The sequence below is a fragment of the Vicugna pacos genome, chromosome 1 (assembly GCF_048564905.1).
Source record: "Vicugna pacos chromosome 1, VicPac4, whole genome shotgun sequence".
Classification (NCBI taxonomy): domain Eukaryota; kingdom Metazoa; phylum Chordata; class Mammalia; order Artiodactyla; family Camelidae; genus Vicugna; species Vicugna pacos.
In genome coordinates this window covers 51,964,784-51,988,994 of record NC_132987.1, presented here as the reverse complement: position 1 = coordinate 51,988,994, position 24,211 = coordinate 51,964,784, and the positions used below count along the sequence as shown (strand labels likewise).

General features: G+C 33.1%; 1 protein-coding gene across 4 annotated transcripts in view; it reads right to left on the bottom strand.

Moving 5' to 3' along the window:
• Positions 1 to 2,401: 2,401 nt before the first annotated feature.
• The window catches only part of ATP11B (ATPase phospholipid transporting 11B (putative)), a 97,485-nt gene continuing 75,675 nt past the window's right edge, over positions 2,402 to 24,211 (bottom strand). The window contains exons 28-31 of one of the 4 annotated variants that reach the window (XM_031682006.2): positions 23,191 to 23,356; positions 20,757 to 20,842; positions 10,152 to 10,285; positions 2,402 to 6,081 (exon numbers count right to left, since the gene is read on the bottom strand). In XM_031682006.2, coding sequence (XP_031537866.1) covers positions 10,183 to 10,285; positions 20,757 to 20,842; positions 23,191 to 23,356 — 355 coding nt within the window. In that variant the 3' untranslated portion in view covers positions 2,402 to 6,081; positions 10,152 to 10,182. Of the gene's footprint in view, positions 6,082 to 10,148; positions 10,286 to 13,011; positions 13,081 to 20,756; positions 20,843 to 23,190; positions 23,357 to 24,211 lie in introns of those variants that run through there. The other 3 variants (XM_031682011.2, XM_031681999.2, XM_031682016.2) reach the window with 3 other exon arrangements.

Below are 24,211 nucleotides of genomic sequence, written 5' to 3'. Positions count from 1 at the left end.
AACAACCTAAATGTCCATAGACAGATGACTAGATAAAGAAATTGTGATATATTAATACAATAGAATATTACTCAGCCATAAAAAGAATAAAATAATGTCATTTGCAGCAACATGGATGGATCTGGAGATTGTCATTCTAAATAAAGTAAGCCAGAAAGAGAAGGAAAAAAATACCATTATCACTTATATGTGAAATCTAAAAAAAAAGAGACAAATCAATATATACAAAACAGAAAGAGACTCAGACATAGAAAACAAACATGGTTACTAGGGGAGAAGGGGGTGGGAAAGGATAAACTGGGAGTTCGAGATTTGCAGATACTAACTCATATATATAAAATAGATAAACAACAAGTTCATACTGTACAGCACAGGGAACGATATTCAATATCTTGTAACTTATGGTGAAAAAAGTTAAAATGAATATATGTATGTTCATGTATGACGGAAGCATTATGCTGTACATTAGAAATTGACAACATTGTAAACTGACTATACTTCAACAAAGTATAAGACTAGAGTGCTTTCAGAAGAACACATGGGAAATATCTTCACGAACTTGGGGCTGACAAAATATTCAAATGACACAAAAAGCATACAACTGGAAAGGAAACAAAAAAACCCCAGACTTCATCAAAACGAAACACTTCTGCTCCCCAAAGTCACCATTAAAAAAATATACAGGCAGGCCAGACTGGGGGAAAATCCTAGCAGTATATATATCCAACAAAGAACTTATATCCTTATGAAAAGGATTCCAACCATTCTGTAATGAGACAAGTAGCCTAATGAAAAAAATGGCCAGACACCCGAACAGACATTTCAGGAAAAAAAAAAAGATAAATTGCCAGTAAGCATATGAAAAGGAGTTAAACATCATTAGTCATGCAAATTAAAATCATGAGATAAAATAGAACAACTGGAACTCTCATTATTCCAAACACATAAATACACATAAAATGGCATATACAGTCACTTTGGAAAACTTTTTGGCAGTTTCTCATAAAATTAAACATAAACCTATTTGATGACTCAGCAATTTCACTAGTTATTTAGTAAGAGAAATGAAAACATGCCAATAAAGAATGTTCATAATAACTATATTTATAATCACCCCAAATTGTAAATTGTGCAAATGTGTCCATAAATCAAAGAAAGGATAACTGTGGGATGTTCCTGAAAAGGAACACTACTGAGCAGCAGAGAAAATCCCAAACTATTGATATATGCAACAACACGGAGGAATCACATAGATGCTGTGAACCAAGTCAGATGCAAAAGTAAACATGTAAAATTTCATTTATATGAATTTCAGGAACAGGTAAAACTAATCTATGACAATAGAAAACAGCAAAAATGGTTGCCAAGGTCAGGAGGAGAGAGAAATATATTTCCTGGAAAGAGGCACGAAGGAACTTTCTGGGATGATGAAAAGGTTTTCTATCTGGCTTGGAGTTAGGATTACACATATGTATACATTTGTTAAAAGTGGTAGAATGTAATCCTAAAATTGATGTACTTCACTATCTACAGATTTTACTTGAATACAAACAACCTTACCTTAAAAACTAGTATTACAACTCTGACTTACCAGAAGGCTCTGTGCCACTTCCAAAAGGGGCTGTTCACACAGACATATGACCTTATCTCCACTTACAATAGCTTTGTTCTCTGAGTCAGTTAGCTCTTCAAAATAAAACTTGACCTGTTTTTGAATTCACTAAATTTCCTGATGAAATGCTCACAAAATTTTACTTTGTCCTAAATATCTTATTAAGAACCTAATTCATTATGCTGTACAATAAAAGTTAAAGACTGAAGTTACCCTAAAGATAGTCCAAGCCCTCAACTCCTTTTAAAATAAAAATAGAAGCTTAGATAAACTGACATGTCCAGGATTATGTTATTTCATTTCAGAAATAAAAACACATATATTATACATTGTCATCCTTTGCAAATACTAACACTTTGGCAAAGACAACAGCTTACCTTTTACACAGATGAAATGATTACATATTTTAATGGCACCTGAAGCATTAGGAACAATGACTGAATATATTTAATACATAAATACGTATTTTAAAGAAAGCAGATATTTTCTATTGAACTGAGGCATTTCCAAATTCACATGGCTGGTTTTTCACCAATGATGCAATTTCTAGCTGAAGTGTGTTGGCCTTTATGGTTGGTGCATTTCAATCACACCCCTTTTCAGGAGCTGTACTGATAATTTACAAAAGTTGAGTAAAGAAAGAATTTCTAGACTTTTGAAAATATGCAGTGAAAGGCATAATGGCATTTCTGTACTACAACAGAGGGTAAATGTAGTAAAATTAAAAAAATTTTTGATTTGTGATGAGCAGGGGGAGGCTTAAAATGCATTTAAATAATGGAAAAAGACTCACTTATAAAAGAAATTTTTATTGGATAAATATAATTTCATAAACTTTAAAAAAATTACTGAGAGCTGTACAATAGGTACACATTTACTGACAATGCAGATAATTTTTAAAGATTATATTAGACAGCCACAGTATCTGAGGTCCAAAATTTTAAACTAAGTGTTGCTACATTATTTCCAGCTACTAATTTCTCATAAAAATCTAACAATCACCATTATTACAAACATATCATTAGTTATGATGTATTTTTTGCAGGAATATCATTCAGGTTATCTCACATAAATAGCATTTTAATAATGCTCTATTTTTGTGAAAACAGGTTACTCATTTCAGGATAGAAAAATATCTCTAAAGGGGGGACCAAAATTAACAGAACATGTTTTACATAACTCTTTGGTGTTTAAGTTTTATTAATACCTGCTTATAGCATATCCCAAATTGATCTTTACAGGAAAAACACAAACATGGATGAATTTTTTTTTCCCTCAGCCCTCAATAACTTTCCAGAGAAGTGTATTTTTAAAAACTGTCGCTATTAATTGTAAATTTTTTAGTGGCCTTGACTCCTGCATATCAGATAGGAGTCTCAAGCTTGTAAGTCCAATTTCACAATCTTATGCAGTAAAAATAACCCTGGTCTGAGTATAGGTATTCCCTAACTGGGTGATTTGCCTCTGTTTAATTTCCTTCTTACTCAGGATAGTGCCAGAGTTTGAATCAGGTCTTTGAAGCCTTTGGCTATCAGGGAGAAGATGACCCAAAGAGGAGAGGCTAGTTAAGAGAAATTCAAACTAAATTCTCCCCTTTTTTCTCGTCAACTCCACAGCAAGCCTGGGGAGCTACAGTTCTTCTGGCCTACACCCTACTCCTCCTAGGGTGAGTTTACTAATGCTTGCTAAAGCTGAGGCAGGGTGCGGAGTCACCTAAAGCAGCTGATGGACGATTTTGAAAACTGACTTGGTGCTTGCTACTTACTATCTCCAAGGCTACAGCCTTCCGGCTAGGCAAAAGCAAGCAAGTGAGGCAAATAGATTTGAGATCACTAATTAACTAGCAATAACACATGTAGCATCGTACCCTGGTTTTGGCAGATAACAGTAAGTTCATTATCAACATCATACTTTCCAAAGAATTTTAAAGAAATACACAAAGGGGAAAATTTCTGATTACTCATTAGGTAGTAATAGCTTTACAATAAGAATATTAACACTAGAAAATGATTGGAAATTTGAGGATAACACTGTCACTTTCTTAAATAAATAGAAAACCTCTTTCTTGAAATTACAAGATAATCTTCTAAATGGAGCAGGTTTTGAACAGAGTAGGATGAGCATATCAGGGGATGCTATTATCTTTCTTTCAGAGACAAAGTTCTTAAATAAATTCAAATAGTAAAGGCAGAAAATTGCATCAATCATACCTTAAGCACCATATAAGCTAGCTGACCCCTCTGCCTTGCTGCAGTTGGTCAGAGACTGCTTGAAGGGTTTGCAGTCCTCTCCTAGTGTTAGCAGTTTAGCTGATGGCAAATAAACACAAGGCAGATGTAATGCAAGGTACTCAATGTCACTTTGTTACATGAACATTTTATAAGACATTCTAAGAAAAAGCAAATTCTGTATTATTTTCCACTAACTACTCTACTGAGTATTTTCTGGAATACTTCCTCTTCTGGAACATGAATTGGTGAGGGTACACATGGTATATTTTATTATTCTGTTAATGTATTTCCAGAATAACAGTAACTTCCTAAACCCAATTTTGGAATGTCCAAGTTAAAGAAGAGCTATTAATGAAAATTAGTATTTAGGCTGACATTCATAACCTAACATCCTTGCATTATTGAAACATATAAATGTTATATTAGCAAGAAAATAGTTTACCAGTAGACAAAGGTAAGGTCTTAATTCTACCATTCTTTCCCTATCAGCCCAGTTCCAGAAGTCTTATATTCATGAAATGGGAAAGGGGTAGAGGGTTGTGCAATAAATTTACAAAAAGGAATCATATTCTGAAGGAAAAGTTTTGGCAAAACCTTACTGAGCCATTTTCATACAATTTTGAATGTATATGTACACAATTATTACATGCTTAGAGCTGGGTAATAGTTCTTAAACCAATAATCATTTTCAAATTTTAAAATATTACTTTTTATCAAAACAAATAAAAACACTGGATCTACATGATAAATTCAGGATGGAAATCAATTACTGAAGTGCAGTGAGTTAATGGCAGTAATGCATACCTCATTGTTTTTAACATTTATATGTATTGCAGTCATTACCCATAAAATTTAGCATTTTAGACTTTGTTTCATTTACATTCTATACCCACATCTGAAAACGTACCTTATAATGAGACACTGGGCAGATTTCACTTTACTGTGGTAGTCTGCTATAACTTAGACAACATATACTAACCTAAAAATAACAGGATTCTCATCTGAAATCCTTTATTCTAAAAGCTAGCTTACTGAAAGGCAAGAGCAATTCTAAGCTAGCTATAGAAAGAGGCTCGTCTCAAATTTTACTGAGTTAGTTGCCCTAAACTTTTGATTTGTATAATTTAAAGTATTTGCAATATTTAAATACTGTCCAAACTTGCTTTTTATTGATATAGTTGAACTTAACAACAGTATCATAAAATACTATAAACAGAGTCTTCAGATAGAAGAAAAAAAGCAAATTTAAATATATTAACCAGATTAAAGCATGCAAAAGATCCAATAGATAAACACATGAAATAATAATAATAATAATTCACCCAATATAGGTTCTTTATACTGTCACAAAAATAGTAAACATCAATTTGAAATCTGGTGAATGGACTTGATTCCTGATTTATATGTAAGATATGATATATCCTTTGCATGTATATAGTTAGACTTTGTTTCATTTACATTCTATACCCACATCTGAAAACATACCTTATAATGAGACACCGGGCAAACTGTTACAGTACATTTAGAGAAATTTTGGTACCGGTATATACTTACTACCCATAATGCAGGAAATAATGGTTGGAAATGCATTCTCCTAATTTGCTCTGGGAACTTAGAAAGCATTAATGAATTAGCAACATGGGTCACTGAGGGACCAAAATTCCTTACTATTCACATTAACTTTTCCCATGAAAAGCTTCAAATATAACTCTAATAAAAAAATAGAGTTTTCAAGGCAAACTTCAGCATAATTTACAGAAGCAAATTTAAATAGAAGACTCAATAACCAAGCTAATACTAAAAATACAATTAACCAGGAATTACCTCTTTTTTACCTTGATATTAAAATATAGTGGCCTTAGCAAGAGGCTGAAATGCCATTAGGAGTCCCATAAGCACATGAGACAACCCAGATAAAGAGATGAAAAATGTCTCTTTATTCACAAATTTTAACATGTTCAGATTTAAATTAAAGGGAGCTGAGAGGGGTGCATGTTAATGATTTTTGTTTGCTTGCCATTATAACTTTGAGTGGGTATGAACTACTCCAGAGATGTCAGACTAATTCTGCAGAGCTAGTGTGGCCATTACCAGGATGCTCACACTGAGTTTTAGGAAAGGAGTTGAAATGGCTCCCACAAAGTACTACTGCCCCTTTAGCAAGTAGATGAGTCCATTGTGGAGAGAGTCAAGATGCTCCTGTCGTTGGTATAGAAAGGATCCGGTGCACTCCATGATCTAAAGTAACAATAAAAGAAAAGTTTGGCTCACCAGGACCTATGTTTTAATTCAGAAAAAAATTTACTCTAAAACTTAGGACCAAAATGCAATTTGAGTATTAAAAAATAATCAATGACTGATTCACTTTTAAATGTTAAACTTGCATTTTTAAATGCTAGCAGTGAATGACCAAACATTCTATTTATATTATACAAAAACTTGGGAAAAGTAATGCTCTAGTTATCATATGAAATTATTAGCCACAATTCAGACATTCATTAGCATTAAAACAACTTCTATAGATAGTAAAGCATGAGACAATTTTAAAATCTTAACAATTCAATAAGAAACAAGTATGTTATTAAGAGTTATGCACATTCAGTTTTACTGAAAAGCAACTAGGCTGTATTTTGACATTACAGAAGCAAACAAAATCACTTACCAAAAGCTTTGGAATGGAACAGTAGTATGTTCATATTACACTATTATTTCTTTTCAGTTATAAATTCTAAGGTTTTAGCATAATCAGCTTGAACGAAGTAAATGTTTTAATTCAACAGGTATCAAAGACACCTGTAAGTCACTAGGGTTTCCACTTAACTAAGAACAAATGATCCTCTACTGGTCTGGAAAAGTTAACTACTGTCTTGTCTGAATGTTAAGGCCCATAAGCAGTTCATTATACAATATTTTATTTGCAGCTGTATCAGTTTCAGCCAAAGTAACTGAAGACTAAAAACAGCCTGTCATGCTTAAAATAGCTTAACCTATTCAAAGGACAGTATTAGGGTTACCAAGTCAAAGGTGGCTTTTTTTTTTTTAGAAGACTAAAAGCACTTAACAATACATACATTTTATGTAACTTTCCCCATCTTTCTTTAAATAAAGATGTTAGAGGACGAGAGTAGCATTTAAAACAGCCTACATTCACTTTTATCAAAAACCTGTTTCCTAGAGACTGTAAAGTTTGTATGTAATTCAAGTTTAAATCGGTTTAAGTGAGCACAGTCACAATGAAGTTTGGAACCTAGAAACTTTACAAAGTTAGCTAAGAGGAAGACAAACAAGCAGAAACCACACCAAAGGTTTACAGGTTCTCTAATAATTTTACCAGTTTCCAAAAATCTTACGATATCTACCTTAGTTTAAGAAGGGCTTGTTCAATACCATCTCTAGCACCTAGAACTGTGCCTGGTACATAGTAGGCACTCAGTATTCGTAAACTAAATGAATGAAATGAGACTATGAACATTTCTTAGGGTTAAGTATTTATGCAAGGAAAAGTATGTTCAGAAACACACAACAAAACATAACTATAAATACACCAATTATCTGGAGTCAATTTTCCACTCCTCAACTATCAATATTTATGTTATTTTTTCCTCTTTTCCAACCATTGCTTATGTAGAAGAATCTCATTAGGTAAAGTTTCTTTCATTTTTGATTTTTTCAAAGTGCACATGTGCATTCATATTGTTAAATATAATAATTGACAGAAATATTAAACACCTGAACTACATGTGAACTAATAATTCTTATCTATTTAAAAGATAGTTTTGATTAGAATAAAGTAACTGCTGGTAAAATACATTAAAAAAAAAAGATTTATTGCTGAAGTACAGCCCTTTAGCATACAACATGGCATATCCCCTACATAGCACCATGATGCTACCTTTGAAACTGAGCTTGCAATATGGTATATCCCCTTGACAACATCAATTGATAAAATATAAGTAGAATTTCTTTGCCTAGATGGTAAAACTTCATCAGTAATTTGTCATAGAAAGCATTAGCTATATTTCTCACATGATACCCATTATCTCTTATGTTTAATGTTAATGGAATAAATATTCAAGGGATTCTACATCATGTAATAGCGGTATCAGCCTTGTCTTACCTTTTAAATTAGACATGAAAGAGAAATGTAGAATAGGGGCTGCTCCAAAATCAAAACAGAAATGCCTAACATATTTCACTAATACAATTATATGTAAAAAACAAAAACAAAATTCAACATATCAAAAATGATCTTTTCAAAGTTTAAATATAATGTTAATGAACTGATGGCAATTTTCATATAGCCCTTTGAAAAGCACTGAATGTTTGCATACTGTATGATTTTATCCACTAAAAAAAGAAAAAAGAAAGAACAAAAGAACAAATCTCAAGACTTTTTAGATGATTCATTTGAAGAAAACAGGGAGGTCACGACAGTAGTAACCAATAATATAACCTGAACAATTTTAAGTGAAAAGAAGTGCAGATGAGAACAGACACCTTCAGTAGAACATGCAGAAATAAATCCTATAATTCCTGGGGCAGGTTCAAAAGGAATAATGTGGCATAAAAATGACTATGCAAATAATATTTGCATAATAATAATAAATAGGAATATATTTAAAGCAGAAAAATATTTTGGGCTTACTGAAAATTATTTCTAGTCTTTTGTTTTAATAGTGAAGATGTATATCATAACTAAAGAGAACTTCTTGTTGAAAAAGATATTTTAAAAATTCTCTAAAAGTTCTATAGTAGTCTCTTAATCTAACTCTCACCTTAGTTCTGTGCAGTGAAACTTTCTTAATAAGTAAAAGAATGTTGTAAATTAGATCCTTGTGAACTTCCTTTGGGAAGTTCATTGGCCTGGGTACATGACAGAACTGCTTTTCTGTAACACATTTTATAATACAATTGTCTAAGTCATAACATATAAGCCCCAATAAATTTAGCTGCTCGTGGTAATTCTTATATATGCAATAAAATTACTATAAAATGATGACAACATTATGGAAATATTTTTGATTACATTATAATCAACAAATGGAGGCTGAAACCATAGAAGTTATATTGACATAAGGATGCTCTTTATAAATGCAAGTGTATGGTAAAGAAATGGCCATAAATAAAGGCAAAGTGGGAACTAAGTAGTTCACCAGTAAAAGTTACCTGTACTCTATTATACATGAATGATATCATTCTTACCATTTTAAAAACATAAAGCCAACCAAGTATTAAAAATTTTTTTATCAACAGATAAGAGAATAGTGCCTCCTCTACCCTTTATTCCTCTGGAGTCTTTCTTTCCAACATTTTCCAAGCGATGGAACATGTAGAAAATGATACTATTTACATGGCACACTGTGGACAATCGAAATCACCATCTATCCTTGCTCATCTGTAACCCTTCATGCACACCAGAGCCCTGCTGCTCTGATTTGTGGACTTTAATATCATCACCTAAAGTACACCGAAGTATGAAAAAAGTTATTTCTATTCCTTAATATTTACTAAATAATAATGTCTCTTGGATAACCACATAAAGAGCTGAATCAATTTCACTTTTAAATACAATTTAAGTAGTATTTACCAAAAGATGGTATTTTTTGTTATAATCCACAAAAGCAAATCTAGTTCAAGAAACACATTTGGGAGGGGATAGAAATGTTAAGGTTCTTCTAAACCATAATTTAAAGAGCCTGTTCTAACTTACAAACTTTTAATTAGACCACAAATGCCAAGTAAAAACTTAAAAATCATAACTCATTTTAAAACATCATTACATAGATAAAAAGATATAGGAGAGCAGAAATGCAGCCTTATATGTTTATAAATACCTCAAAGTCTCGAATGACTGAGTAGTAAATACGCACGAAGAATAAGAAAAGCAAAAATTTTCTGATTTTACTATTATGTGTAGATTATTTTATAAATACAAAAAAGCAAAAAAATGCAGGAAATAAAACAACAGTATAGGTATAATCAAAAAAAGAAAGTTATAAATACCAACCAAGAGTACCATATACACACTCCTATATTCACATTTGAGAAAGACTGTAAAGCAAAATTTTTTGTTCATTAGATGAAATGTCTCTTCAAAGGTGCTTTTTCTTCCTCTGTAAGTGAAAGAACCCTCTACCCTAAAGCCACACAGTGAAATACCATCAAAGAGTGCTAATAAATAGCACACTTTCTGCTTCAGCTGGTAAAACCAGCTGCTGATTTATTAGGTATTTAGAGATGCAGGTTCATCCTGTTCCAGTTTACAGGATACTCAACTGCAGCAAAGGCTACTTAGAGAAATTTCACACCTGCTAACATGGGTTGGACTACATCTTCCGATTACTCGTTCCAGCATTCTTCCAATAGACGCGCATGCTGTTTCTCCTTCTGAGAAACAGCACATGGAGTCCAAGCACTTGATACTTGAATTTGTTTCAGTAAGCTGGAGGAGTTGAAGCAGAAAAATATTAGTTATTTATAGGTTTGGAATTCCAGAAAGCATTAAAAAAATTACAACAAGCACTTTAAAAATCAAAAGTAATGTATATAAATACATGTTTTCTACAATATGGAAATGTATGGAAGGCTTTAATTAAGAATAATCATACAAAAATATTTAAAAGACACTGTGTCCAAAATTAGAGGCTGACTGAAATAATTATATGAAAACAAATAGCTGAGTATTATGTAAATTTGCAAAGATTTTAATTTTAATATCTTAATAATATATTATGGTCAAAATGATTTACATCAATCACTTAGAACTTAAAAAATTCTATTTTTTCTTTAAGTTTTTGTTTAGGTTAAATGCTCCTGCAATTTCAATTAAAAACACCTAGCAATTGAGAAAAGTAGATTGTAAGTTATTTTGAAAACTAGAAATAACCAGGCAGGACCACCTAACTCTAATCTTCAACAATAACAACAACAATAGTAGCAAACACCTTATGTAGTGTTTACCATATGCCAGGTTTTAACTACTATACACACACACACACACACACACACATATACATACATACACACACTCCATACATTATCATTGAAAAAAGCATCATTTGCCTTAAATTGCTAAGAAACTATTAAGTGCTAACCATTCCCATAAGCTCATCTTGCTTTTAAAAAATTAACTGATTGTACATTATTAAAATCTATTAAAGTAGTGACTAAGTGACCAGATTAATTTCTGTAAGTATGCAAGATGTACACTGATTCAGGCATAAATAACCTGGCAAGATAACATAAAGCTATAGTACTACTAATTTTAATCCTGTTAAAATAGGGGGAAAAAATGTATGACCACATAGCCCAATGAATCCCAACCCTGGTTTTGACACAGTCAAGGATACTCCTAAATTTCTCTAGGATTATAATTTTAAACAAACTTACTTTCATTCACTTTCCTTTACATATATAACATATTGCATAACAAATCTTTGAAAGTATGGAGGAAGGAGAACAACAAATACAGATTTTAGAGTGCTGCAATTCAAAGGTTGGGAATCACCAAGTGTCAAGTGTAGGCATGGCAACAGCGGACATTTGTGGAGACACTCACAATGGACAGAAGAGACGGATGTGATGAAACATAAATAACCTGGCATTCTGAACCTAAGCAACTGGTGAGGTCCTGCAAAATTCCTGCATGGAGTAATTCTGCCAAAATCAAGAAGTGCAAGACAATGTGGTTCCTATTTGGCAACGAAATGATTGCACCTTATATCCTAGGATCTGCTAAGCACTGAGAATTAGCCAAATTTTACTTGTGCTCTCATTATAATACTCTGGGTTTATGACTGTTTGCATTACTGTGTTTTTAAACTGTGTTTATGAGATATTTACAAATGTTGCATAAAAAAAGCTCTATGGCTAACTTTGAGAAATACTAGATCAACGAAGGTCTACAAAGACTTCTTGAGTAAAGGACTGTCAATAATCAGGATGTATGGAAGTCTTCAGGGGGAGAGCTAGACAGTGCAATTCTCAAATTTGTTTTTTTGGTACACTCCCCTTCCTTCCATTCCCCCAGGGAACATTACTCACCACCACAAGGAATGTCAATATTCAGAGGGATAGTTTAGGAAATGCTGGTTTACGTAACAGGATTTCACCAATTTCCCAGTTTTCTCCTTGGGTCACTAGGCTCCAGTTTCCTTTATCTCAAAAATCATCCTCTGTAGGAAGCGGGACTTTAGAGCTCCCACATGCTCAAAGGAGAAAGTACACCACCACAAGGTGGCCTTTAAAGCCCCTTTATAACCTGACCTCAGGCTGCCTTTCTTATTCTAAATGCTCCTAAGTAGTCTCCACACAGCCAACCAGGCAGTGTTCCCTGCCTGTGGGCACTGTCACCAATAAGGGGCAGAATGCTGACCCACAACATCAAGTTCAGTTTAAATACCATCATCTCTACAAAGATTCTCTTACCTCTCCAACTATCAGTAATCTCTCTCTGAATTCTATTCTACTGCTTGTTTGTATCATTTAAATGACAGAAGCACTTATATTCAACTTATGTTTATTGAGCAAGGCTGGTTTCTACTGGGACAGCAATCCTGCCTTTAATCTAGTGAGTTAAGGATAAAGGATGGGAGATAAGTTAGGAATAAATAATAATGGCAGTTACATTAATGGAAGGCTTACTACACATGTGCCAGTTACAATGTAAGATGCTCCACATAGGTTATCTAATTTCTAACCACCTTTTGGGATACACACCATACTCATGTATATTTTACAGATAAGGAAACAGAGAAGTTAAAAACATGTTCAAGCTCATCCAGTTAGGGCTTTAAGTCTTGGTTTTTTTGATTCCAGAGCCCAAACCTCTTTACCATGCCATTATACTGCCTTTTTATAATTATGGGAAGAGGCAGACTTCGAATATCAAAAAAGAGAAGGGAAAGCTCAAACCCAGCTGTTGTCGATATTGGTGGGAGGGCATGAGATATCTGATGAGAAAAATGGCATCTAAAATACATACTGAACACTAGATGGGATTTCAATAGCTGGAGATAGAGGAGAGGAGAGAGCATTTTAAGCTAAGCAAAGAGAATGAGTAACTGTGGATGGGCAGAAAAGCATGTTGTGTATTCAGCACACGTTTAGCCTAAGTGTGAGAGAGAGTAGTTACTCCTACTCCCTTGCAAAAAGACCAATGCGACTCACAGTATGATCCCTGGATCAGTGTTGTTCCGAAGACACTGTTACTGGCCCATGAGGAGACAAGTATCTGGTCTGTGAGTTTAAGAGATTAGAAAATTTTATGGCAATTTGACAGAATACTTTTGTAACTTTGAATCTAATAATAATTTTAAAATTAGGGTTTATTTTATGTATCTTTTAAATTTCATTTCCTAATAATTTTTACTTGTAATTTACAAAAGCATTGGTCCATGGTGAACTGGAACTAAAAAACAACAAAACCAGAAAACAAACTGGTCCTTCACCACATTCATCTGGGGAGCACTGAACTAGACCAGAAAGAGCAAGGAATTTGTCTGGTACTTCTTAGTTTAATGTGTGCTTTGCACTGGTACTAAACCAACTGACAGGGATTCACTAAAGATGGCATCCATAAAATCAGCAGCATTTGAGTGTCCACAGATGTGCAGAACATTGCTTAGGTCTGGACCTGAAATTAGGTAATTACCTTGCTTTGCATTCATCACCTTTCACTTTAAAATCTAAGGACAGGTATTAAACTATGGGCAACTTAACACTGAGAGTAAACATCTTGAAATATCAAGAATATTATAAAGAACTGACTTCTTCAGATCACTTTTTGAACTAAGAAAAATACATTTCCTTTATTTCCCTAAGGAGGAAAAAACCCCATCTGCTTTGAAAATGCTGAATTCTGTTTAACTGTTTCTGTAAAGCTATCTGTAAAGAGTTCTCTAGCAAATCTCCAAGCTCCACCACTTTCCCATATACCCATCTTTGATCTCATATTTAGAACTGAGAGCCCAGCCACAGTACATGTAGTCATAGCTTCTAGTACAAGTGGGGGTGGAGCATTCAGATCTCATTTCATTTAATCTAAGGAAAGGGAGTCATTATCTTTTCTTTTTTAAAGACAACTTATAAATACTTAGAAAAACAATACTAGAAAGAAAAAATAAAGTGAGACCCTACCTGGAAGCACCAAAAAGTAACTTCTAATTTATTAGAAATGTTGACTTATTGGTAAGACTCACTTTCTACCACACTTACTTCTCAGGAACAACCACGTAACTTAGAACTAAAAGGGCTGCCAAGCAAAACAACTATGGAGATTCAACATGACTGTGTACAGCTAATAAAAAATTTTCATCTTTACAGAACTTGCATTTTGAAATAAATTCTGGTTCACTGCTCTTACTATTTTCATATTGATGATGGTAAACATTTAGAAGTTTCTCCTGTTGCTTCTACAAAAATCTTCCATAAGTCTTTTTTTTTAAGAACTAAGACTTTATTTATTTTGCTTTTTTGGGGGGGTGGGTGTAGTTAGGTTTATTTATTTTTAGTGGAGGTAATGGGAATAGAACCCAGGGCCTCATGCAAGCTAAGTGTGTGCTCCACCACTAAGCTATATACTCCACCCTCTTCCCCATAAATCTTAGTGTTAAAAAACTGTCATACATCTCTACTTTTTAAAGTCATTCTTATGGCATTTTACCTATCAAATAAAGCTTTTTTTAAGTTTAGATAAGAATTATCAAACTATTTTAAACCATATTTTTCTTTTGCCCTTAAAACTGTTTTATATACTTGATAATCAAAGTGAGCACCTTGCTCAGCCTTAAAGAGATATTTGGAAATAAGTCTTAAATTATAATTATGAGGGGAAAAAAAAGGTTTGTGTTTAAGGAAGTATCTTTCTTTTTAATGTGAGATCAATAGTCATCAAATATTACTGATTTCCAAATTTGGTTAATAACAAAAACCCTAAAACAAGCAGTATCTTCATGTCATTATTCAGAACTGGAAGAGGTAGCTGTTTAGTGATGGCATTTAAATAACTGCTTCTCTTACCCAAGGCCTGTTTCTCCAAAACATGCCTCAAACTCACATTTACTGCCCTAGACTCCCTTCCCTCTTTCCTTCTCCCCAAGTAAAATAAGCAATTTTGAAAGACAGTCATAATAAATAAAATACCTCTATACTGTCTTTTAGGGATTTCCAGAGAGAAGATTTCTGTACATGCTGCCTAAATTTAAGTATGAAAATAAGCATATAATATGAATTATATTTAAGCTTATTTTAATAAACTGGGCTTATTCTTTGTTTCAAAAAGACTGAAGCTCCTTTATTTTTATGTGGTTACATAAATAAAAACATATGACTAGGAACTTACAGTTTAGGTAAATGAGAGTATGAGTATCTGTGAAAAACAAAATCCCCAATTTTAATTGAGAGGGTAAATCAGACTAGCAATAATTAATTAATCACAGCTGATATTAAGAAATCAGTTTTCTAAGTATCGATCATTCACAGCATGTCACAGGATAATTGTTAGGAATAAAGTCAATACTAGTATTTTCTTCCTTTTGACCTCCAGATGAAAACATTTCAGTAAGTCAGCATGGATTTGAAAATAACATAGTTTTGCAAAGTGTCATACTTACCAGATATGCATTCTGCCACTGATGGCAGCCTTATTATTATCAATTTATTAAATGTTTGATTCTATCTGTTTATAGAATTTCATTCATTCAGAAAAGTGTAGCTTTTGGTGGCAAATAACTGAATACAGGCCATTAAGGTTTTCTGTTCCTTTTGTAGTTCAATGCTTTGTTAAATGAGGCAATAGCTGTAAGTATCTTTGTCACACAAGGAGAGGTAGGTGACCTATAGTTGGTAGAAATGGCTTCAAATGTTTTTTGTTGGTGGTGGTGGTAGATTGCAGGTCTGGGGCTTAAGCACCTTGATCCATAATGAGAAAGGTCAGTAGTCCTAGCATCCTGTTGGTATCACTACAGTTGCTAAGTACAGCTGGAAAGAGGGCATCCAGAGCAGGGCCAGGAATCCAGAGGGAAAAAAATGACTGAACAATGGAGGCCAAAGAAGCAGGCGCCAGTAGAGGGAGATGACTAGAAGAGCCTAGCCCACGGCCACAGCTAGGGCTCAGCGTAACAGTCGCCTGATTTTGGCAAGGCTGACCAAATTTTGACTAGAGAAACTACTGCTGCCACTTCAGTACAGAAAATATACAAGATACTACTTAACACATTTTAAAAAAGTGATTTTTATCTCAAACTATATGCCAAAGGCAGAAATATATGAGAAGAGAAATATTTAAGACATATTTCACTGAACCACTTAAAATTCAGTGATAAGCAGAAAAAAAACTGCAGATCAGGGTAACATCCCCCAGCAATTCTACTAAAATCATATTTTCGGTTTGCGAGTTCTTCTGCTTTCTTGTTTATAGAAAGACCATATGTCACAGGATGGTAAGAAAATTCACTTACCAATTCTTTGTAAAAGTAAGCATAACAAGGCCCCTACTATTTAATAGGAACATTCTAAGAACCCAGTTCTCAACTGTACTATACATTTTAATCAACTTATTAAAGTAGCACCAGATCCCTGTTTTATGAAATATTCACTTGAACCTTTGGGGAATTTTTATTGCAAAGGACATAATTTCACAATATTAGTAGAGTCAGGTCCCAAGTGGATTATCTGCTTTGTGGATTAACCAGGACATAATATAAATCCTGGCCAGCTACCCCTCTTTACCCAGTGAGCTTTTCAGCTCAATTTTCCTTGCAGCCCAATAAGGGCATGTTTCAAAAACTAAAAATCTGTCTATATTTATCAAAGCAAAATGTAAGATAAATATATTGTAAAGATAATCATATGAAGTAACTCAAAACAAAGTAAGAATTCAGATTCCTTTGAATTTCTTTTCAATTAGTAGTAATGCTGATTAACTTTCAACATTTTCCATTTTGGGCAATATTTTAAATTAGATTCCTATAGTATTAATTCACATTTTTCAAACTATTGCATCTGTTCCATTGTCTGATTTATAGCAGAGTTAAGGGATTTATAATCCTCAAGTAGTTTTGTTTTAAAGTTTCACCATTTATGAGGGTTTACCCCAGATGAAACAGTAACACCTTCTTGACCAGTAATTATAATACACAAAATGGCAAATAGTCCAAGTAAAAATATAACTATTAGTGGTAAGAATTTTTATCGTCCATAATCACTACCAATTAAAATATTTTGTATATCCCAACTAGGTCTAGAAATGGTTGTTAGGGTTTAATTCTCAAGAGGGGAGTGAATCAAGTCCTTATCAATTCATACTTTCTCATTACAAAGATGTAACTATGAAAGTTTATGAAAAATAAGAACTGAGAGTTCAGTGAACTATCAGTCAACAGGGAATTATTCAGAAACAGGTCCAAGCATCCCTTCATTTGACCATTCAATTCAAGAGGTAGACTTAGATAAGTAATTCACTGTCTAACTATATTAACATATATAAAATGATATAAAACTATCAATCAGGAAAACTGATTTCAGAAATAACAAATAGCACAACGTATTTTGAAAAGTGAAAAAGAATAATTTCTTGAATGTAAGGCCACAGGTTGTGAGAATACCTTACTAGGTTAGAACCTGAGGTGATGTAAGATTTAACACTCTAACTCCAAAGGAAGACTAATGAAATATTCAGGTATGGACATATAAAAAAGTGTAAAGATCACAAAAAGGGAAAACAGGTAAACAAAAACAACATGTGAGAAACAGTGAAGGAATTAGTAAAGTAAAAATGGCAATGTCAGGCCAGTTCTCCCATAGCATGCCCCAAGTTTGAGAACTTAGCGGATATGTCCCCAGGAAGGTCCAGCGCAGTACTACCTAGTGCACGCAAGAACTGTCCTGCTGGCTGCAAGCCTCAGCTAGCAGGTGCCTACTGTCCTCCCCTCTGTGCTTGCTTTCAGCAAATTCATATGCTGAGCTGACTGAACCCTTATCTTCTTCCATCTGGAAGGACAGAAAAGCAGTAAGTCTCATATTACAGAACAATACTCTCACTGTATATAAGTTTACAATCAAAACAGCAAGTTGGGGTCCACAATCTATGAGGCACAACTGAATGTTCACACAACACCACATTCATTTACTGTCACAAGAGAGAGCTAATAGTAGCTTCTCAAGGAGCACACAAAATAAAGCCATGATTTTCCAGTGTACAACATTATGTTAAAACCAGGTTTGTGTTAATAAAACTCAGTGTCTTCTATTAAACAAATTCCTTGTCACCAAGAATTAGGGCTTTTAGCATAAAGGTGTATCTCATTTTGCTTTTCTCGTGCTCCCTTCTCAGAAGGCTTCTCTATTGAAACTGGTCTTCAGCAGAGTAGAAGGGTCAATCACATAGCCTCACAAATGTTAGACATATAGGTAAGGAGGGGGCTTTACTTGCCTAATTAAACAAATTATTCTAATTCTTAATTTGAAATATATATTTTTAATGACTATTAACTAATTTATACAAATTTCTATTCTTTGCTTTTTCTATATCTGTAAGTATTAGAGACCTTCTGAGGAGTATGTGCCCACAGCCGAAGTAATTTTAACCTTTCTTAAATTATTAAAAAAAAAAAAAGTCCTCAATAAACAGAAAGCAATTTCCCCCCCTCATTTCTATGCATTTTCTCAGCTGCAGGACTGATCGATAATTATTTCTATAAATAAATGCTATGATAAATTTCTTACATACATGAAAAATAAAGCAGAAAATTTCTTGGTTTCAAGAGTACAATAAATTTACATAAAGATAACTTATTATTATAGTTTTGCCTATAACAAAGGAGTATAAAATACTCAAAGTGAGTTTTCTTTTATTTAAAACTGTTATCAGTACTGTGTTAAGGGTTCTTAAGAAGTGCTAACCTGATTAACAATTTGTAAGTTCTTGAAGATATATGACATATGCACAGTTTTCCTCTCTGTCACAGCACTAAACAAGCTACTGTGGATCACACCAAGGAATACTGTTCAATGTAGTTCAAAAACAAGATGTACTCCGAATTCATAGGATGCATCAGCAGACGGATGTTTGTGGGCACTCGTTCTTCACGCAGCTATGAACAAATGCCCACCCAGTGGTCACTCACTGCTCACTTAAGCACTGTTATTTCTGCCTAGCCTTTGGTTGAGCATAGTATTTCTTCTTTCTGTTTCTCTCTGATGCTGACAGTAAGTAAACAGACCCCAGTGTGTAAAATGATCATCTGACAGGTGAAGAACCTGGAGGTTCAAAGACGTGAACTAATTTGGTTAAGACATACAGGCAGCAGTGCCAAGGACAGCACTACATTCATGCCCATGCCCACTGTCTCCACGACAGGGCTCTTCTCCCTTTGTTACACCACCTGACTGGGGAGTGACTTGCAGCGAAGATTACGTTACTAATGTATCCTGCGCTCATTGTGCTCTTTTACAGGTGAATACTATGAAATATTTACTTACTCACTACTTTATTACATTATTACAGAATGTGAGATCTCCTTAATTTATGAACTCCTTGCCTGATTCTTTTTTAGTCTATTACTGCTCAAAAAATGTGCTTGATTTAAGCCAATATATGTGAAATTACAATACAAAAAATTGAGTTTATTCATAATGCAAGTTATCTTCACTTCACAAAAGTGCTAGCCAGAGTGTTCTTTTAAATAATGAGCTCTCCTATTGCCTTAAATAATTAGATGTTTGAAAATGTGATACCCATTGTTTTCAGAAAGGCACATACAGATAAAATGTGATATACATATTTGGCTCAACGAAAGGTGAAGGCAAATGTTCCAGGTTTGTTTTGATTTTAGATCTTGCTTTAAACATAAAATATAATTGACTACCTCTCAAACACCTATTTGTATATTCATCTACAATTATTATACCTTTGTAATTCAAAGTAAAGCACTTCAAAAATTCCAATGTTAATAGGAATAATAAAATTAAAAGGTTTGGTAAAACTTTAGAAAAGCTCAAAATTATGAACTCATAGGGTTACATAAGAGGTTATTTAAGCAGTGCTTGTCAAAGCCATTCATTTGATCAAGTGAACACAGGCAGATTAGAAACTCTGAGAATAAAAAAGAATTTAAAAAATGTATATGATTAAGAATCCACAAGATACTGATAGGGTGAGAAGTTGAAGGGTGCCAAAACTAAAAAAAAAAAAAAAAAGTTGTAATACTTTTTCTCTTCAAACAAGACTGGAGTTAAAGTTAATATATAGTTTTGGTATTTTAATATGAAAAGTTCTAGGATTTAAACTTTCATTCTCTTCCATCAAAAGACATCTCTAGACTACTGGTTATTTTTTGTGGAAAGAGAATGGATCTGTCTGTGGAGATAAAGCTATATACAAGAAATACAAAATATTTGTTCAATTTATAGATGCACTAAACTGTGCAAGGGTATGAAATGTTCCGGAAGCCATTATAGTGTACAAAGACAAATATGCACATGTATTTACAACACAGATTAAGGCAAGATAAAAAAAATGGGCAACTCTCACTTCCAAGTAACTGAAACTTAAAACTTTAAATTTTATGGTGAATTTTGTAGCTTAAATTACTCAACATGCAGGAGCATTCTTAAATATGAACAATATGACAAGCAGAAGCATAAGAATTGTGCTAGGAAAGGTAGTTAAGATGTAAAATATATAACAAGGTACAGATCTCTGTCCTGTTATGCTGAATTTTCATCTGAATTTTCTTCTCAAAGAAGAAATGGAGTTTTTAAACATATATATTGATAGAGATCAAATTAGAGACAGAGCTATGCTAACAAAAATGCACCACTCTTAATCCATGCCTCTGCCCATCTTTTGAATATTTTTTAATTGACTTTCAGCATGCAGAAGAGTTAACGAGGTTCTACTCCTCCTACTCTACCTAAGTTTGCTCAGCTGATTCCTTGCCCTCGACAATGGCTGCAGTGCGATGAACTCATCACTTAAAGCGACTGTGTTGGAGTACATCTATAAGTGGACAGAAAAGGGATGGGACATACAAGTCAGTGAGCTGTATTCATCTTAAGAGACAGACACAGGACAAGCTTTGTAAAGACATTTATTCCTACAAGAGTAGGAAATATACATGGCACACACACATGACTGACGTTAGTAGGGCTGTTGGCTTTGCCATCAAAAGAATTTACTCTTAATACCACATTGTTATTCTGGAGAAAAACAAAGCTCAAAACAAATGCTGACCTGACAACTCTTCTTTTGATAGGATTTTTCTTGCTACTTTTGGTAAAAAATGAAGTAAACAGCTGACAACTTTCTAACAATTTTGTCATTTGAAATCAGAGGTGGCAGTCCAAGGCTGAAATAGTAAAGATTAGTGACTAAAGTAAAGGAATAATGTCACACATGGGATTTGAGTGACCATACTCTGTTTCAACAAAAACAAAACCAAAATCAAAAACCCCTAGCAGGCTAGAAGATCCCTGAGTGGAAGTGAGATTTCCTCTTTAGATTAGACCACAGTAGAACATCCAGTAAAGTAATTTAAAAGGAATTTAGTGGGGCAGAAAGGGAGCTTATGCTGGCTTTCATACACAGAAAAATGATTGATTTTTAATCAATTCCATTTTTTATCAACTTAACCAATGGTAAAAGAACCATAATATATATAAAGTACTTTTAACTTTTTCTTATCTAAGGGACCACCTTACGGTATCCAATATTTCCTGTGTAATCCTTTAAAAGAGGCTATAAAAGCAGTAATAAGAACTAATATCACTTTTTCATTACCATTAAGAAATCTCTATGAAAATACTTAAGTTTGCAAATGCTCTGCCTAAAGAAGACTTTCTAAGGAAATGCAAACAAATCTGATTATTTACTTTTATAAAGAATTAAGCTTTTAATGTGATGTCATTAATATATTTTGGTGAAATATAACTTTACATAGCCAAAAGGGCAAGACAAATATGTTCTCCATAATGGTCTAGAAAAAGTATAATATACAATGTATTAAAAATGGCATTCTCTTACCATAAATATTTATCTCTGAAGAAAAAAGATAGGCAAATCTTTCTGATATATATTTAAGTAATATATTGCAGAGTGGAAAAACTTGTCTATCGGCAGAATAATCAAGATTATGCAAATTTTTTCAACCCCATGTGGAGATCGGTATCACAGAACAACATGCTCATCGTCCTTAAAATTATGTTCTTACTGAGAACTTACTACACACGACCCAGGATGAGGTTTTATATTCATTATTTCTAACAATCAGGTAAGGCAGTAATTATTATTCTGATTTTACAGAGGTGGAAATTGAGGTTTAGGGAAGTGACTTAATCAAGGTCATACATTTTATAAATGGTTAGAACAGTATTTGAATTAAGTCTGTCAGGCTTCAGAGGCCTATGCTGTTCCTATGGTGTTAAAATGTATACTGACTAGGACTGAGTTATCAAAGCAAATAAATGTTAAAGAAATGTTGATATGATCAACTGAAATTAAAACCAACACACCATTTAGAAAGCCTAATTCAAATTACTAAATACCTGGGGAGCATTTATTCTATTTGTAGCAGAAACATGCAACTAAACTTCCAAAATTTAAACAAAATTTGCTTGATGTGTAGCAAACATGCAAAAATAAAATAAAAAAAACACAATCCAGGCAGAACCAAATGATTAATAAACTCTGTTTGTAAAGGCTGAAATAAAAGTTGATTAGAATATATTTTTGAGGATATATATTCAATGCTATGGCACTGTTAATAGGACAAATTAAGATAGATTTCTAGTTTATGTTCAAGTCAAATATACAAAAAAGACACATTCAACGAAACAGCTACCATTTCTTGAGCATCTACTCTGTCTGAACATTATTTCATTCAATACTCATTACAAAGGTAATGAAGTAGACATTTTTGTCAAAATTTTACTCATGAGGAAATGGAGACTTAAAGTCACAGAGCTATCCAGTAGTAGAAATGAATTTTAACTGACAACTACCAGGCCCTAAAGATCATATTCCTAAACACTACAATAACATACTGATAATACCTATTATACTTTAATATTTATTAGTAAGTGTTTAGTGAGAGAATATTTTAAAAATCCATTCTGTAAAAATTAATTAGGTTAAAAAACTTATTTCATACTTTTGTTGAAAATAACGTAACCTGAAGAAGTATTACTCAAATTCTAATATTTCTTTTTGTATGTTTGTATTTTTTTCAGGGTAGGAGAAATACTTAATATAGGAATAATTTCCTATCTTCTGATATAAGCAAATTATAATGACAGCTATTCATCATTAAAGACTCCTAATTAAAAAGCTATTGTATATAAAAAGGTTACCTGTGCCTTTTCAATATTTGTAGGATGGACCTGTTGGTCAAACACTTTCTTCACAATATCAAGAAATAGACATGTAACAACCATGAGAATTATGGCAAACCAAGCTGAACCACTTGATAGGAGCTGAATAAATACAAAGTACATGTTCTGGGACCCCAAAAATGGCCTGCAAAGAAAGAAAATGGGCTTAATAAAAGTAGAAACTGAAGACAGATTCTTAAATCAAGATATCAAGTAAATCCAGTATATCTGAAGGTTACAATTTTAAAAATACACCATGAAAATGTACAAAATTTGGAATCACTGAAATTTAATTAATCAACTAACAAAACAAGACAAGCTTTAATTGTTAAAAAGTAAAATCCAATTTAATTAGTTTCAATGAAAACTGTAATTTTCACAATTAGGAAAATGGCAAGTAGTTGACTAGATCATTCTTAGTGGTACAATATCAAAAGAATTATGTAGTAATACAGACTTAAGAGAGGAAAATAAAAGCAATAAAAAGTATGTAACAAAATATTTTCTACTAGGCAACTATAAGCTTGATTACCCAAATTTTAGGCTGAAACGGTCTTAGAAGTTCTTCTCTACAAATATATTTTAAAATAAATGCACTCACAAAAAATATTAGTTCTATATACAAGTAGGTATTGTCAGGATACTCTTTTTGGGGTTTTATACATATCACTTCAAAGGAATATAGGGAAATATATAAAGAAATGATGAGGATTAAAAACAAACATTACAAATGATATGCATAAAAGTATCCTTATATGATCCTAAATGAAAGTTATTAATGTTTAGCCAACACAAGTTTTTGCCTACCTTTAAGTTTTTGCCTTATACAGGGATCACAGGCACAGCATGTAAATGTAATATAAATTCTTCAACTGAGAGACTTTAGCTGCCCATCACGTACCAATGACTCTTAGAAGAGGGATTAATTTTTAATCTATCAGAGTAGCTGAATATCTGATTTTTACCAATGAAGATGCAGCATACTATTTACTTAAACTGA